The sequence below is a fragment of the Sebastes umbrosus genome, chromosome 4 (genome assembly GCF_015220745.1).
Source record: "Sebastes umbrosus isolate fSebUmb1 chromosome 4, fSebUmb1.pri, whole genome shotgun sequence".
NCBI classification, from domain to species: domain Eukaryota; kingdom Metazoa; phylum Chordata; class Actinopteri; order Perciformes; family Sebastidae; genus Sebastes; species Sebastes umbrosus.
In genome coordinates, this window is record NC_051272.1 from 22498047 (window position 1) to 22513840 (window position 15794).

The 15794-nt window shown below is 39.9% G+C and overlaps 2 protein-coding genes across 5 annotated transcripts; both read right to left on the reverse strand.

Moving 5' to 3' along the window:
• Positions 1-787: 787 nt before the first annotated feature.
• rhcgb (Rh family, C glycoprotein b) lies at positions 788-10904 on the reverse strand. Of its 3 annotated transcripts, none has more exons than XM_037768420.1 (13): positions 10782-10904; positions 10523-10631; positions 9935-10038; positions 5094-5286; positions 4485-4635; positions 4256-4403; positions 3979-4145; positions 3555-3692; positions 3069-3205; positions 2830-2954; positions 2595-2668; positions 1989-2056; positions 788-1428 (listed from the first exon to the last, which is right to left on the reverse strand). In XM_037768420.1, exons 4-13 carry the CDS (start codon positions 5264-5266, stop codon positions 1389-1391), a joined length of 1221 nt encoding a protein of 406 aa, XP_037624348.1. In that variant the 5' UTR covers positions 5267-5286; positions 9935-10038; positions 10523-10631; positions 10782-10904; the 3' UTR covers positions 788-1388. The 3 variants fall into 3 exon arrangements, with proteins under 3 accessions (XP_037624348.1, XP_037624347.1, XP_037624346.1); XM_037768419.1 differs by having other exon boundaries at positions 9935-10064; XM_037768418.1 differs by lacking the exons at positions 9935-10038; positions 10523-10631; positions 10782-10904 and adding an exon at positions 6704-7045.
• A 1320-nt stretch (positions 10905-12224) lies between these two features.
• gdpgp1 (GDP-D-glucose phosphorylase 1) lies at positions 12225-15683 on the reverse strand. 2 transcript variants are annotated; one of them, XM_037768429.1, is made up of 2 exons: positions 15505-15683; positions 12225-13626 (listed from the first exon to the last, which is right to left on the reverse strand). In XM_037768429.1, exon 2 carries the CDS (start codon positions 13616-13618, stop codon positions 12527-12529), a length of 1092 nt encoding a protein of 363 aa, XP_037624357.1. In that variant the 5' UTR covers positions 13619-13626; positions 15505-15683; the 3' UTR covers positions 12225-12526. The 2 variants fall into 2 exon arrangements, with proteins under 2 accessions (XP_037624357.1, XP_037624356.1); XM_037768428.1 differs by having other exon boundaries at positions 12225-13629.
• Positions 15684-15794: the final 111 nt, after the last annotated feature.

Consider the following 15794-nt stretch of genomic DNA (forward strand, 5'->3'; position numbering starts at 1 on the left):
CCCTCTTGTTACCCTTTGACCCGAGGTCATGATGATGATGACGCTGGTCTGTAGTTTGTTTTTGGTCACCGCAGTGTCCCGAGAGAGCAATAAGGGTGTGACCTTTACCCTTCACAAGAGGGGATGCTGCACAAGGGCTATTAAATGAGGGAAACAACTTGTTTCCTCCTCTTTTAATTGGTCAATTTTGATTTTTTTTAATCCATTATTTTCTACAAAATCGCTCAATTACTAATAAATAAGTAATTAGTAATAAGTAATAATTCAATAAAATTGGCACAATAGATATCAAGCAATTACAACAATGTATTAATAATTCTTTATTAATTTTCAAAATTACATTACCATTAAACTTTTCAAAACAGCATGACATAAATATTCTACCTTGTGCGTCTAAATGTACAAACATTTGCTTTTGACAAAATCGTTCATTTTCAGATTGATAACGTGGATAAAAATATACGATATCACTTTACTTTAACCCTCCTATTTAGCATTTATAAGCAGTACATAATACATTTATTATACACTGTAATGTAGCATTAAATCAGTGTTTATTAATTAACAACTCTTAAAAATATCCTTGTTTGCGCTACATTATAGTGTCTTATAAGACATTTATAAAGTGTTTATATAATGCTTATAAATACTAAGTGAGGGTGGGTTCAAGTAAAGTGTTACCAAACAAAAATATCACCGCTTTTCTTTTTAAAATCTATAATCGGTAACATGATAGATAACTCTCATTACATCTCAGTGTAAAACTTCTCCATGAAGACACACAAAATGATTTAAGTTCTGTTCTTTTAATGCATCCTATTGCAATATAGGGAAAAGGAACTATGCAAATAAACGTATAACAAATGAAGCTGACAGAATAAGGGTGCCAAAAAAGTCTGTGTATTCTGTTGAAATGACCGGCAGCTTGTTACGTCACACGGACAGAAAAAAAATCGAAATCAGGAAAAACAAAGATGTGAAAGCTTCTGAGGAAAATCCAGTGTAAAGTGCAACTCAAGTGGGTCTGAAGCAAACGTAATACAAAATTAAATATATTCCTCTCACGACCACTTATAGGAGCCATGGTTATTATGTTCTCGTGGTCATGTTTTGCACTGAGCCTTTACGTCTTGTTTTTATGTGAAACAAGAGGCTACAGTTTTAAGATTATTTACTTTATATGTTGAAATGAGGCAATTCCCTCCCCTTGTACCAAGATAATGCCACTCACGTTTAATACCAATATTTGATTGAATATCAATTGATTTTAACTGAAAACAAATATGTTGGAAAACAGAAAATATCTTATTATACTGGCAGATTGTTTCACTTCAAAAAACAAACAAAAAGACATACAATCACTGTATGAAAAATAACTGGTTTTTGGCTTAGCGTCCGGTCTGCTCCATGGAGAAATTTGATTCCGTTCTGAAAATAAAGAGCATTACATAATTTGTGAAAAAACAATGAAACTTCATAGAAACGTTGTGGCTTACAGTGTGTGGTGTCACGGTTTAGATAATGTCTTTTTCTTTTATGGCCTGTGGATGTTCCCGTATATTTCTCTACTGGGTAGATTACACTGACGGTTCACCTATGTCTAATAGTATCATTTTCATTTCCACAGTAAACATGACTGCAAGGTCACTTTGAGGAGCAGCACAGGCGGAGCTGTGCTGTGAAAAGCCCCCATCAACAAACAGCACAGGTGAGCTTCACTTGGAAGACACAGAGCACAGAGTCCACGTGAGCATTTCATAATCTCGCAAGCACTGAATGACAGGAACAGGGATGTATGTATATGTATATATTCCCAACAAAGGGCAGGAATTACTATGAGTCACATGTAGTCTCTGCTGCCACCAAGAGGACGCTGAATGCAACAATAAAGTAAAGTCACTGCTGTACCTGCATGGTCTGTTTGGTGTGAGAATAGCATGACTCCATGACCAAAACACTGTAAATAGATAAACTAAGAGGACACTTACACGTCTTTGTTCCGCATGTGGTTGTTGTACTGAAGGACTGGGGGGACGGCCTCTTCATCCTCAGGAAGCTGTGAACAATTACAGTTTTGTCATCATGACTCAGGGGAAAGTATAACAACCACATGATCAACCAACTAAAACAACCAGAAACATGTCTGATGCTGTCGGCACTTTGTGTCATAAGATGGAAAAATGATGAAGCGTTTCTTTGTAAATAGAGGTGGCAGAATGACGATGGCACATTCACTCACTTACACAACGAGTGGAAAAACCGGGTGAGGAACACAAAACAGTAAAACTTTTCCGTTCAAGAACAGCAAAACAAACTAAAAGTATGTCTAGCATTGTCACTCAAAGGGCTGCCAACTAATCAGGGTCCATTGTGACCGTTTCGCCTGAAGTAAATTACATTTGATCTGAACTGCATTTATCAAACATTACAAAAAACACCCATCAAACAAAATCATTGAAACATATTATATCTGGTATTCATTCTGGGCAACTTCACAATCTCTGTGGGGTGAACTACTGACTGAATTGTGACTTGATATTGACATTTCAAACTGTAAAAAAAACTCTTTTTGGATGAAAAGAGTAGCCTCTCACCTCCCAGTAGGGCTCATCATCAAAACAGTTGTCATCTGCAGGATCTCCCCAGATGGGTAATCTTAAAATACAACCTGAGAAGAATACAAATAAAGTCATTATCCCAACACACACAGTCCACCATCCACTGTATGCAAACACATCCAGCTCATTCAAACACAGTAATCTCACACTTAATTACATTTCGGCTATATGGGCAAACTGAAGGGTGTTTGCAGTTGTGGTTATTCCTTACCGACAAGGATGCCTCCTCCCACACCAAAGCAGATAGCCACACAGAGGCCTGCAGCCTGGTGACCACCCTGCCGTGTGGGTACCATGTCTTTGAAATCACCCTCAAAGTCAAAGGTGTTAATGAGCCTTCAATACAAAAAAGGGGTGTTCTTTCAGAACAAAAGACCACATTTGGCCACAAGAATACAAATATCCTTTTTACTGGTTGATAATCTTCTATCCATAGCAAGGACCACTCACCCTTCGGGGCCATAAACGGACTCTGATGCAGCTGCGGCCGTAATGGCTCCCACAATGCCACCGATGACTCCCGGCATGGCATGCAGGTTATGGATTCCACACGTGTCCTGGATCTTCAGGTACTTCTCCATGAAAGGCTGAGAGAGACAGTTAGGATTAGCTGAACTAACTTAAACAGTTTAATTTGACTTAGTATTAGACTGACAGTTGACTTAAGAGCAGTAAAAGTAATGAGGCAATCCACCTTGTGTGTTTAAGGAGGTATATCTACTTAACTCTAATTCAGCAAAGAAAAGCCTAGCTAGAATAAACCAGCAAATTAAAAATTTTGCTACGTACACTTTTATACGACTGTGGAGAGTTAAAGTGTTTTGTATTTTAATTTCTGTAGCTAATTGCTCGGATTGACTGATGAACACTTTCAAAAACTAACCTGAGGCTTATCTCATACTAGCTACAACACAATAACCCAGATAAACACCACACCGTGAGGTAGATATATCCCAGTGTGGAGATGATACCACAGCAGAATCCTACGATCAGAGAGCCGTAGGGCATCAGCATGAACTCTGCTGCAGTTCCCACTGCAACGCCTCCAGCTAGAGTGGAGTTCTGGATGTGAACCTGGAAAAGACATGAGCAGAAAATAAAGCATCTGTTAGTAACAGAAGAAAAACAGTTTGATCTCTCTTTACTGAACGATGAGTTCACTGTATCAGATGAAACAGAGTACGCATTCAATCACTTTTACGGTAAAATGAAGTTTGAGTTTGTTCAGGTGGGGCGCAAAAGTCATGCATATTCTGACAATTCAGCGTAAGTACTGTCAGCTTGACAAACATCCACACCTCCTATTATCATAATCATGTCCATCATACATAATAGCTTAACTTTATGAGTGTTCCGTTACCATGTCTAGTTTTCCGTGCTTCTGGAAGAGGCTGGAGATGGCCACAGTGGTGAGCACAGTTGAGGCCAAAGCCAGGTAGGTGTTGATGGCTGCTCTGTGCTGCCCGTCCCCGTGGTCTGTGATGGCTGAGTTGAAGCTGGGCCAGAACATCCACAGGAAGAGGGTGCCTATACAGAAAGCAAGGGTGGACCTTACAAATCCAGCAGATCCACACAGTACCTCCAGAAAGTATTGTGAAAGTAAATATGAATCAGTATGAAATTAAAATCACGCCCACCAATCATGGCAAAGACATCCGAGTGGTAGACGGAGCCCTGCAGACGGCTGCTCTGGTCCAGGCCCGGTCGATAGAGCATCCACGAGATGGAAAGACCGTAATAACCTCCGAATGTGTGGATCACCATGGAGCCTCCAGCATCTCTGGCCTTCAAGGAAGCAAATATTAGCATTAGTGGCAGTATGTTACAGCTATAAGAAACAAAAAAAGACATTGTTTTTCAACTTACATGTATGAGATTCAGGATGATGTATTCCTCCACAGCAAACAGTGTGACCCCAAACAGAGTCATAACCAGCAGCTGGACCGCACTGACTTTACCAAGCACCGCCCCGTAGGCTATCAAGCAGCCCGCCACACAGAAGTCAGCGTTGATCAGGCTGAGGGGAGGAAAACACAGTCAAAACGTAATATGAGATCAATTGTAATCTGTACTCGCCAAATATTAGACAGTATTTATATTGGCTGAGGATTCACCTATTCAACAACGGTAAACCAAATAAAGAGTACAACCATTCAGGAACAATGAAATCATTTTGAGCACTGACGCCATTACATAATCTAATCTAGTTATTATACTTTTTGTCTGATGACACAGAGTGACTTCAACAGTATCATCTTCTCAGTCTGAGTTTCGGTTTACCTTCCAGCTACTGAGTCCACGAACACTAAATGTTCCTGGTAATATCTTTAAGAGTCAGTCAGACTGGTTTCTCACTCTCACTGTGTTTTTCTACGGAAAGCATGCAGGTGGAAACCTATTGCCATCATACACTGTGACGACCCCCTCTCGCCCTGTCTGCCTGTTACTTGGCTTGTGTAACTGCACCATACATACTTTTCAATTCCTATTTTGATCTTTCCATCAGTGTAGTCCAGGGAGTGGAACCAGCCTTGCATCAGCAGCGCCCATTGGAGGCCGAAAGCTGCGATGAGGAAGTTATAACCCACCGCGCCGAAACTGTAGCGCTTAAGAAATGTCATCAGGAAGCCAAATCCAACAAAGATCATCACATGGACGTCCTGGAAACCTGGGCAAAAACAGGAGAAGGGAGAGGTGAGAACGATCATAGGAATTGGCACAAAGGGGAGGAAAGGGTGAGGGGTTTCCACATCCAAATCAAATTGGAGGCAAAGTATTATGAAAATAAAGGAATGAAACAAGGATTCTGCAAAACTCAAGTTAAGTCGTTTTTTTCAATCATCCTCTCATTCCTCTGTCTTGTTGAGATGTGTCCTCCACTAGACGATCAATACTGCCTTACATTTTTGTCTTATCGCAGTATCCAATGGTGTTATCAGTACATTGCTAATTCAGCAATCAGGGTTATTATAACCAATCACCTTTTATGTAAATGAATAGTTCCTACTTATGAATGAAATGACATATGAACTGTTATTGAGTACGTTTTTGGATATATATATATATATATATATACAGTATACACACACAAAATAGAGTTTTATGTTTGAGCCTTTTCACCTTTTCTGTAACAGGTGGCTCTTTGTGAGAGTTCATATCAACTGTAACCAGCATAAACCAGCCCGTATCATTTACAGCATAATACTGTAACCTCCTGGCACACCTCACAATACAATAGGTTCCCACTGACTGTGAAACATGATAGTTTGTATTGAAAATATTACAGCCCAAATCCAACATCACATGAGATAAGATGTCTGTTTTACATCCTAACAGATAACAAATGTTTCAGGCATTTTCAGACTGTCGTGTCGTGTCAACACTGTCGTGGGTTTAGTGTTGCGAAAGAAGGTCCCATGACTTTAGGATGAGGTGCCCTTAGTCTACAGACAACAAACTGTGTCAGGACGAACATTTATCATCCGACATCCAACACCATGGCTGAGATGGCTTCACGATAGCCTGACACCGACACTGTGTGTCGTCTGGGAAGTGCAGAATACAACCACACCCCAAAATTGCAGGCATTACAGGCTATATGTATTTAAAAAAATAAATAAAATATAATTCAATTCAGTGTTCTTTATTGGCATGAATGTTACAAGGACAATATTACCAAAGAGTCAAGTAATTGTGAGATAATAAAGAAAAAAATATATAGTTATATACTGTATATATGCATACTAGTCAGCTAAAGTTAAACTGGAAAGAAAAGCCTGAGGGGAGTCAAACCCCCGGGGGAAATGTGCATCTGTGGGTGTCGGAGCCTCGTCAGCAAAGTAGGAATAATCTGATAGGTCAACAGAAGCAGAGACAAATATTAATAAAACGATAAAACAATGAGCTAAATGTGCAGACATTTGGATGCATTTAGATATTAAGTTTATAGTATAAAGGTAGATGTGTTAAGGGTTGCTAGTTTAACACAGTAAGAAATAAAAGTGATGATTGAGATATTAGGCCTTTGGAGAAGAGAGTATTATTAGAGAAAGAAGAAATAAAAGAATCAAAATGAAGTCACTTACTTGGATATCTGTAGTAGAAGTCATTCTCAATGTCACTTGATATATTGTTAGCTTTTCTGTGCTCTATCCAGTGTGGATTCGACTCTTCATTGTAACGAATAAAAACCCCAAACAAGATGATCATGGCTGTTTGCCACACAATGCAAACTATTGGAAGACTGATACGAACATTAGTGTTCTTCGTGCGGTCGCACAGTTCCCTGAAGCTTTGAATACAGCCCATTGTTAGTTTTGCTCTTTGCCCTTTTCTTTTTTAAGTTATAAGTGCTGCAGCTGAATTATTTAAGAGAGCCGTCCTCTGCAAAAGTGACTTTAAAGCCCCTGAGCATCTTAAGCACAAGTGAAGATGAGCAAAGATGGGTGTTTACTTTGACATGAGGACACTCCCACCGTCACTCCCTCCACTACTGCACTAGTAGGCCCTAGACACTTCTCAGGTGGTGACACATCTTAAGTTATAGATGCATCTTAATGCTTTATAATAATTTAATATTTTCCCCCAGCATTTTATATAGCAGAGTATAAATCATCACACAATGTAAACACGGTACTGCTACTAAGGTTTTGAGGTAGAGGACAGGAGAGCAAGCAGGAGAAAGATGATGTTTACTAGGACATCTTGTCAACAGATTTTGTTTGTTATACTTGTCTGTTAAGATATCAGCAATCCAGTTGACAGCTTGAGGGGGTTACATGGTTATGAAATGTTCTTTCTACTCCCTTAACACAAACACTGTCAGAGAAAGATAAACAGTCTTTTAAGCTTGCCTCTATGGTAAAGGCTTCTACACAACACTTCCAACTTTCATTTTCTTCCTGCTGGTCAGAGGGTGGGGACGTTCTCTGTACAGGGCTGATCCTCTGAAGCATTAACTGTAAATAATGCGTATCCATGCTGGGCCCCATTAGAAAGATGCACGACAGGTTTGAGTCAGTCAAGCAACACAGACGCTGGGTTCAAGGATGAGACAAGGGTCCAGCTTTTATTCACTAGTTAAATTGTTTCTGCACTGTTGTACGGGCAAATTGTAAAAAGAAAATCCATTTTAGTTTAACATTTGAACTTTTTTATTTAGTTTATGTGCTCAGAGAATTGACAAAACATGACATTTGTGTTAAATAAAAAACGTATGGTATAGGAATTACAACTTGAACAACTAAACTTGAGTAATTAAAACTGTGTGGTTCAGCAAAATATGAAAATACACTCTCTTATAAGAATTATATTATTTTTATAATATTATGATGGGAAGTTGTTGAGGGCCTTGCTGTTGTAATTTCAACTCAACACATTCAGTATTTTGGACATGACTGTGATTTGGAAGATTGAGATGCTGAGCATGATAAAATCATGCAAATCATTGTGTTTCCTTTAGAGTTAGATAAGAAGATTGATATCGCTCTCATCTCTGTACGGTAGATATATGTCTACATATGCCACGGAGCCAGTAGCCGGTTAGCTTAGCATAAAGACTAGAAACGAGGAAACAGGATAAAACAGGCAAAGCTCACATAATAACATAAAAGGGGAAAAAAAAGTTCAGAAACTTGTGTTTGGTGGATTAATTCTCTGTTGTGACAATGCAAATTGGCGTTGTATTTTACATCGTTGGAAAGCCTGTTTATTTACCTTCACAATGATGTCCAACCTGTAAGGATCATGCATTTGTGGGATGAGCAGCACAGCTGATTATGTGGGTAGCGCCCAAGAAAAATTTGCCAAAATGCTCTGCCAATGGTAAACAGGGCATTCTCATAAGGCTCCCAGGAAGTCTGCGATGCCAAAGCCTTCACCGTCAGGCCCGTTTGCGCTGGTGTTGACAACACAGACACAGAACCTGAACATGTGGGGGAATGTCATGTTCAGTGATGAGTCCAGGTTCTGTCTGCCAAAGTTGGATGGCAGGGTCAAAGTATGGAGACGACGTGGAGAACGCTACGCTGATTGTTGCACCGATGGAGTAACAGCTTTTGGTGGGGGCAGTGTCATGGTGTGGGGCGGCATCTCCCTCACTGGCAAAACAAGGCTTGTCATCATTGAAGACCATCTCAATGCAGGGAGATATCGGCATGAGATTCTGCAGCCAGTGGCGATCCCATATCTCCACAATCTGGGACCTAACTTCATCCTCCAAGATGACAACGCTCACCCCCACAGAGCCAGGGTTATCACAGACTACCTCCACAATGTGGGAGTAGAGAGAATGGGACGGCCTACCAAGAGTCCACACCTCAACCCAATTCAACACTTGTAGGATCAGCTTGGGCGTGCTGTACGTGTTAGAGTGACCAACACAACCACGCTGGCTGACCTGCAACGAATCCTGGTTGAGGAATGGAACGCCATCCCACAGCAACGTGTAAGGGTTGCTACTGAGGCACTTGACGGTGTATTAAATCAATAAAGTATAAAATAGCCAATATGTCTTGTTTGTTCCTTGTTACTGATAGAGAGTTCAATCATCCAATCCACCAAACAACTCAAAACAAGAGTCAATTCCAACAGGAGAATACACTGTTTCCCATCGGCAGAGCATTTTTGCAAATTTTTCTTGGGCGCTACCCACATAATCAGCTGTGCTGCTCATCCTACAAATGCATGATCCTTACAAGTTGGACATCATTGTGAAGGTAAATAAACAGGCTATCCAACGATGTAAAATACAATGACCATTAGCATTGTAACAACAGAGAAATAATCAACCAAACACAAATTTCCAAACTTTTTTTCCCCCAGTTTATTACACCTTGTATGTTTAATCTGTGCAACAACCAAAGTGTAAAAACAACTTTATGGAGGGTTATGTGCTGGAGTATTTCTTGGCTGTTGCTAGGCAACTAGTGGCGACTTTGCTCGAGATATAACATGTTAATTGGTGAGCTTGAGAGGTGCAGGTGGGCAGCTTTTGTCACCTTTAAAACAGAGTCAGGCTGACTGTTTCCAGTTTTTATGCTCATCTGTCAGCAAGAAAGCAAATAAGCGTATTTCCCCAAAATGTCAAACTATTCCTTTCATATGCAAGAACAACTTGAATAAAAGTGTAATTAATCCCTTTGTTTATATACTGGCAGATATAAGTCTTGAAGCTTTCACTTTCTCAGTGTTTAACTATGGTGATGTAACAGCTTTCTCACTTCAGTTTGCATTACCTAACATTCACAGTGGGAGAAGGGGAATGTATACACACGAACTGTCTACTATGTAAATAGTAAGTATGTTACAAAACCTACCTGTCCTGTCCTGCACATGTAAGGAAGGTCAAACACACCGGAGTTGAGGAAATACAGCAGCTCCTAATGTCATGTGCTGATTCCCCTTGTATCTTCTGATGAAACTGTAGTGACAAGTGGAGGAAACTGCCTTGAACCAATAAAAGAAAAAGCATTGTTAATTGTATAGCTAAGACTCACAATTGTTATGGATCAAGAATTAAATTCTGATTTGTAACGCAAGTGTAATTGTGTTATTTACCCACCAACATAAATCAAATGAAGAAATGTATTAAAACAGATCTGCAAAGTTGTATGTAGGCTCGGAATAATATGAACTTTAATACCCCTTTTGGACATAATGGCTATTATAATAGATATGCTCGCTTACTGGACTGGAATATGCAATTTTGTGCTCTGCCAGTCAAATATCATGGACACAACAAAATGACAAAAGTAAATGTCTCATTGAATCATCACCAGGAAAAAAATGAGCATGTCAGCAGCTAAACCTATAGATGATAGATCAATGCACTGGCTGAACCTCATTAAAATGAGTGAGCAGCTATCTATGCACATTGATCTTACTGCTCGGCTTAGCACTGCTACCTTGGTGATACAGTTCTGGCAGATGATGCGCTCTTCTGGGATGATGTGTTGAGTTGATCCCCCATGATCTGAGCACCGCTGTCAGGCTTGTTGAAGCTGTTTGTATTTTCTTTAGAATAAGAGAATGACATGTGGAGTCAATTTTTGCCAGGAAGTTATGTTAAACAAAGTTCTCTTCACGCCTGGAAGCTGCCCAGCTGACCCCTAAACAGCTTAACTGGAACCGCTGGGGTTAATGGTCTTGCTCAGAGCAACTTACTGGTGGTAATGAGGGGAGGGGCAAGTGGACTTTCCCCATTCAGATTCATCCTGCTGGTCCGGGGATCAAAATCCACAACCTTCCAGTCACAGGTCCACTTCTCTAACCTTTGGGCCACCACTCCTGAGACATCCTGTAGAGATGATTCATTTTCTGTTAATTTAACCGCACAATGTGTGAAACAGCAAGTGCCTCTGAATAGTAAATAAAGGTTGCGACTACACTTACTCACCCCAGCAGGAACTACCAGTGAATTCCCATAATGTGCATACAGTGGGTTAGGTAATGTACTCACTCTAAACAGCCTTGGTTTATACTGTACAACTACTTCACAGCAGTGCGGGTGTTACTAATCCCAGTAAGTCACAACAGTGTGAAAGTCATACACAATACCAGGACCGTGAAACTGAGGCAGCTATTAATTACACCTGTGCTTTTCCTACCGTGACATGTCAAAATGTTTTCCATGAGAGAGATCTATTGTAGTGCACCAACCCACACAGGTGTTTTCAGTTATTGTAGCTGATTAGACCTCTACTCAGGACTGGGTGGGCGAGTGCAGTCTGTGCTTTGATTGACAGTAGCTGTGTTAAGATTAAAAAAAAGAGGGCACAAATAGGGAGTGATCTTGGACCCTAGAAAAAAAATACCTTAACTTTTTCCCCTCTCATTGCTCTAAGGAGTCTTCTGGCTCAATTTCACACACTGTTGTCAGCGTCATCAGTGATTTACAGTTTACACAACCCTGTTGTTGAATGATCACACTCTTGAGACTGTTTCTCTTTGCAACAAGAGAAAAAACCTGAAAGCAACGCATTTTCAACCTGCTAGTTTCTGTTCTGGGTGTTGTTCATAAATGACCACTGGTTTAGACTCATCTCCAAATCAACAGGGATATAAATGCATTGGAAAAATGTACCTCCATATTCCTTTTGTTGCTTAATAAGTAGGTCTATCATTTTTTGGGCTTTGAAGCTTTGAGACTGCGCCGCGCTTCTCCGCGGCAGTCTCTATCTCCCCCGTTTCAGTGCCTGGGACAGTGCCGCTGCAATAATAATTAATGTTGAATGTGAATAATGTAAGATTATTCCTTCTCTCATGGGCTATTTTGGAATTTATATATTATTATTACATACTTGGGAATATGTAAAAAAAAATTAAAATACGAAGCATTGAAATAGTGATTTGGAGGTCAAATACCATGACAACGGTCAAAGCTTTGAAGCATTTTGGTCAGCCCTTTTACTTACTTCATAGGCCTTTTTTCACAACAGAAAAAGCACAGGTGTAGCAACTAACATTAACGATGCCAGTGAGCCAGCATGATTAATTATGTTATCACACCTGTGTTTCTCCTGCTTTGACGAGCCAAAATGTGTGTTGGAATGAACCGCTTCACATGCACAACTCACTCCGCACACATTTAATAAATACAAAAACAACTTTTATATTTTTAGATAAAATGCTTTTGCCATTTTATTTGAAACCAGTTTTAATACAGTACATCCATTAGTCCATTAAATACATTCTCACTGATAAATATATTTATGTAAGATGGTATTTCTGTGCACATCCAATGTTGTACTTAGGCCAGATGCAGGAGATGAGATTCAGCATAGCTCCATAAGCATAATCCAGAGAAAAGATCATTTTCTTCTTCTTCTCTTTTCACCAAAACCCTAAACACATTTCAGAACTTGTGAAGAATATGTAGCTTCTAACTAAAGCCAACCAATGTTCATACGTTATAAGTCCATCAAATGATGAGTAAGCTGCTGTTCCAACGTGTGAAACTCTGCATCAGGCAGAAGATACCTCTGGATGATCTCTATTACATCTTTCTCAGTACTGAGCTCATAGTCCTTCTTGTTCTTAAATGGTAAATGTCCAGCCAGCTCACAGAGAGCAACGTTGAAGGCAGACTCCTCCTTGGCGCCAAAGCATGATGTTCTGGGCCATACGGCGATACGAACGCCTCTTCCTGAACACCGATCCTTTTCGTTCCGTATGCGATCACAGGGCGGACATCCTCTAGTCAAGAACAGGTTGTGAGCAATATTACCGTCCACGAGAAAGTCTGTGACTTGACAGATGGCTCCGGCAACTTTCTCCACCCACTCGGAGTCTGTGTAAAACAAAAAGCCTGCAGGGAAGTCCAACAAGCGATAAAACCCCTTTTCAGGAACCAGCGGCTTGACTGGCATAGATTCTATCTTGAGCTCATGATCCAGGTAATACCCATGTAGGTGTAAATGATTGACAGACGCAAATCCCCCGAGACTGTTGAACCCCACACGGAAGCCAGGATCGGAGCTCAGGAGCACAGATTCAATGCCAGCCTGGATGGCGAACTTCGTCAGGACCTGTGGGAGACAGCGTGAAGGATCTGGAACAAAGAGACAATGTCCAAACTCCAAAGGGCTGACATTGACCAGCACAACCATCCTGCAGGGTTCATGCAACTGTCCCTTTTCATTTCTTCCCTCAGCATCCTTTATCATCTCAAATAGGATTTCTTCTGGATTGATTTTGTTAAAATTAAACTGCTTGGCATTGAACTCCTGCTGAATGCTCAGTATCTCCTGAGGCTTTCTCCTCTCGATTCCTCTTTGAATATTCAGTTGGGCCACATAGCCGTGCGGGCCCGGCAGGATACGTGTTTGTAAATCACCCAGATGGTAGCGGAAGAGCGCCCTGTTCATCCTGTCTGTCCAGCCAGCTTGCATAGCCGTGTCAAACTTTGCTGGCGGTGGTGACGCCATCCCAAGTCCGTTGCCACTGCTCCGACGCACATCTGCGACAAAGTCCTGGTTGCTATACACAAACTGGAGCGGCATGGTTGGATCTGCTGGTGAACAGTGAGGCAAAGAGGCGTGAGATTTGACAATAGAGGTCACTATGGTTGGTCTTTTAGCTTGTCATTCTGCTGAATCATCAGACAGAGAGCCGGGTCACATGAGCAGCCTGTGGACACGGCTGCAAATAATAATTATCAAGGAGTCTGCAGCATGATTTTATTGAATTCATTTTCTGTGTCAAGTGAAATCAAGACTGTTACATTAGTGGAGGGCAGAAACCCTAAATAAATCACCTTCATACTGAGGAGTGAAAGTATTTAGATCCTTTACTTAAAGCCTCTGAACACCCACACAGGTGTTTTCAGTCATTCTGGATGATGAGACCTTTGCTCAGGTGGGCCAGAGCTTTAATATAAATTTATTAGATCACAAATCTTCATCTACCAATAAGAATGACAAAGGGGTCCGTAGTACTTTTACATTTGATGCTTTAAGTACATTTTGCTGATAACACTTAACTAACTTAACTTGTAATGGAGTATTTTCACAGTGTGGTATTGCAACTTTTACTTAAAGCCTCTGAACACTCACACAGGTGTTTTCAGTTAATGGCTGATTAGACCTCTGCTCAGGTGGGTGGGCTTGTATAGACTAATTGAGTGACATCTTCCTAAGTCTCATGTTAGCTTTGATGAAATTGTTAGGGAAGGATAAATTACACCAGTGAGTATTTTACTACTGGATTATTATTTTACGTGCAAAATATATGAATTTATGAGACATGATGCATTGTTATCATGTTTTCATGATGGGTTTTGTACATAAAATCATATCCTGCAGGGTAACTAATAACTATAGCTGTTATGTAGTGGAGTAAAAAGTATAACATTTCCCACCAGTGATACTGACAAATGTTTGTGACCAGGGTCTGAAATGAACCTTTTCCCTCACCTGCCACTGTGGCAGGTCACTGAAGATTTCTACCGGCCACTCATGTTTTCTGTCTGCCACTTCTGAAATCTAGGTAGAACGCTTTAAAATTGTAAACACTGAGTCAGAGGTACCAGACTGTAGAATTATGGAATATATCATGTAACCTTAATGCATGACTTTATTTAATAACACTTCATTTTACAGGTCTGCAAATGTCATGGTAATTAGGTGATAATTAGCAAGTTACCTATTGGAAATGTCATTGGAATTACTGCCAAATTATCCCCAAATATTAACCTCAAAATGTATTGAAAATGACTTTAGTATAAACATTATTTAATAATTATATGCTAAAATAGTATTTAATGGTTAAAATAGGGCCCTTCATTGGAGGTGGAAAACTAATAGAAGACACTTCTGATCAGCACTAATCTCACCATTGTGTGACTTATTGTCTAATAAGAAAAAAAGTAAGACATTTCAAAGAAGTTATTTGCTAATTATTATCTATTTATCAGCAGACATGGGAATAAAGCAGATCAATTAACTTTGTATTCTTTTTCCTGGAAATGTATTAAATTAATTACCAGCTATTGAGAAATAGTGGAATATAATTATTAAATAATGTTTATAACAAAGTCATTTTCAAAACATTTAGAGGTAAATATTGGGGGTAATTTGGCAGTAATTCCAAATAAATTTAAAATAGTTTACTCACTAATTATCACTTAATTACAGGGAAATTTAGGGACCTGTAAAATGTGTTACCATATATTTAATTTAGGCTTGAGAGTCACTTTTTAAAAATAATATTTCTTAATATAAGGAAAGCCTGTCAGCCATGGTGCCAACATTGACCCTGTTATCTGGCAGGTGATCATTTCATTCCCTGTTAGTGACAGAAACTAATAGAGAGCTAACTCTACATCATCACAGTCACTGGTTGTTTGCTGCCTGAAACACAAGCATGAGTTGATGTATGATTTACTCACCGCCTCAATGTCAGCGTCTGGAAACAAACAGCAGACTAAACACCTTTTTAGAAGGAACAACTAACTTGATGACATCATCTGTTTCTCTTCTTGTAGCTAGCTCCTAGCACATGTTTGCTTGGTAGGTTAGCTCTTCTTCTTCTTCTTCTTCTTCTTCTTCTTCTTGCAAACCATCTTAGAGGTGCATTACCGCCACCATCTGGACTGGAGTGTGGAGCAGGAGATTGTGCAGAAACAAAATTAAAAATTAAATAAATAATAATAATAATACAAAATAAATAAATAAATAA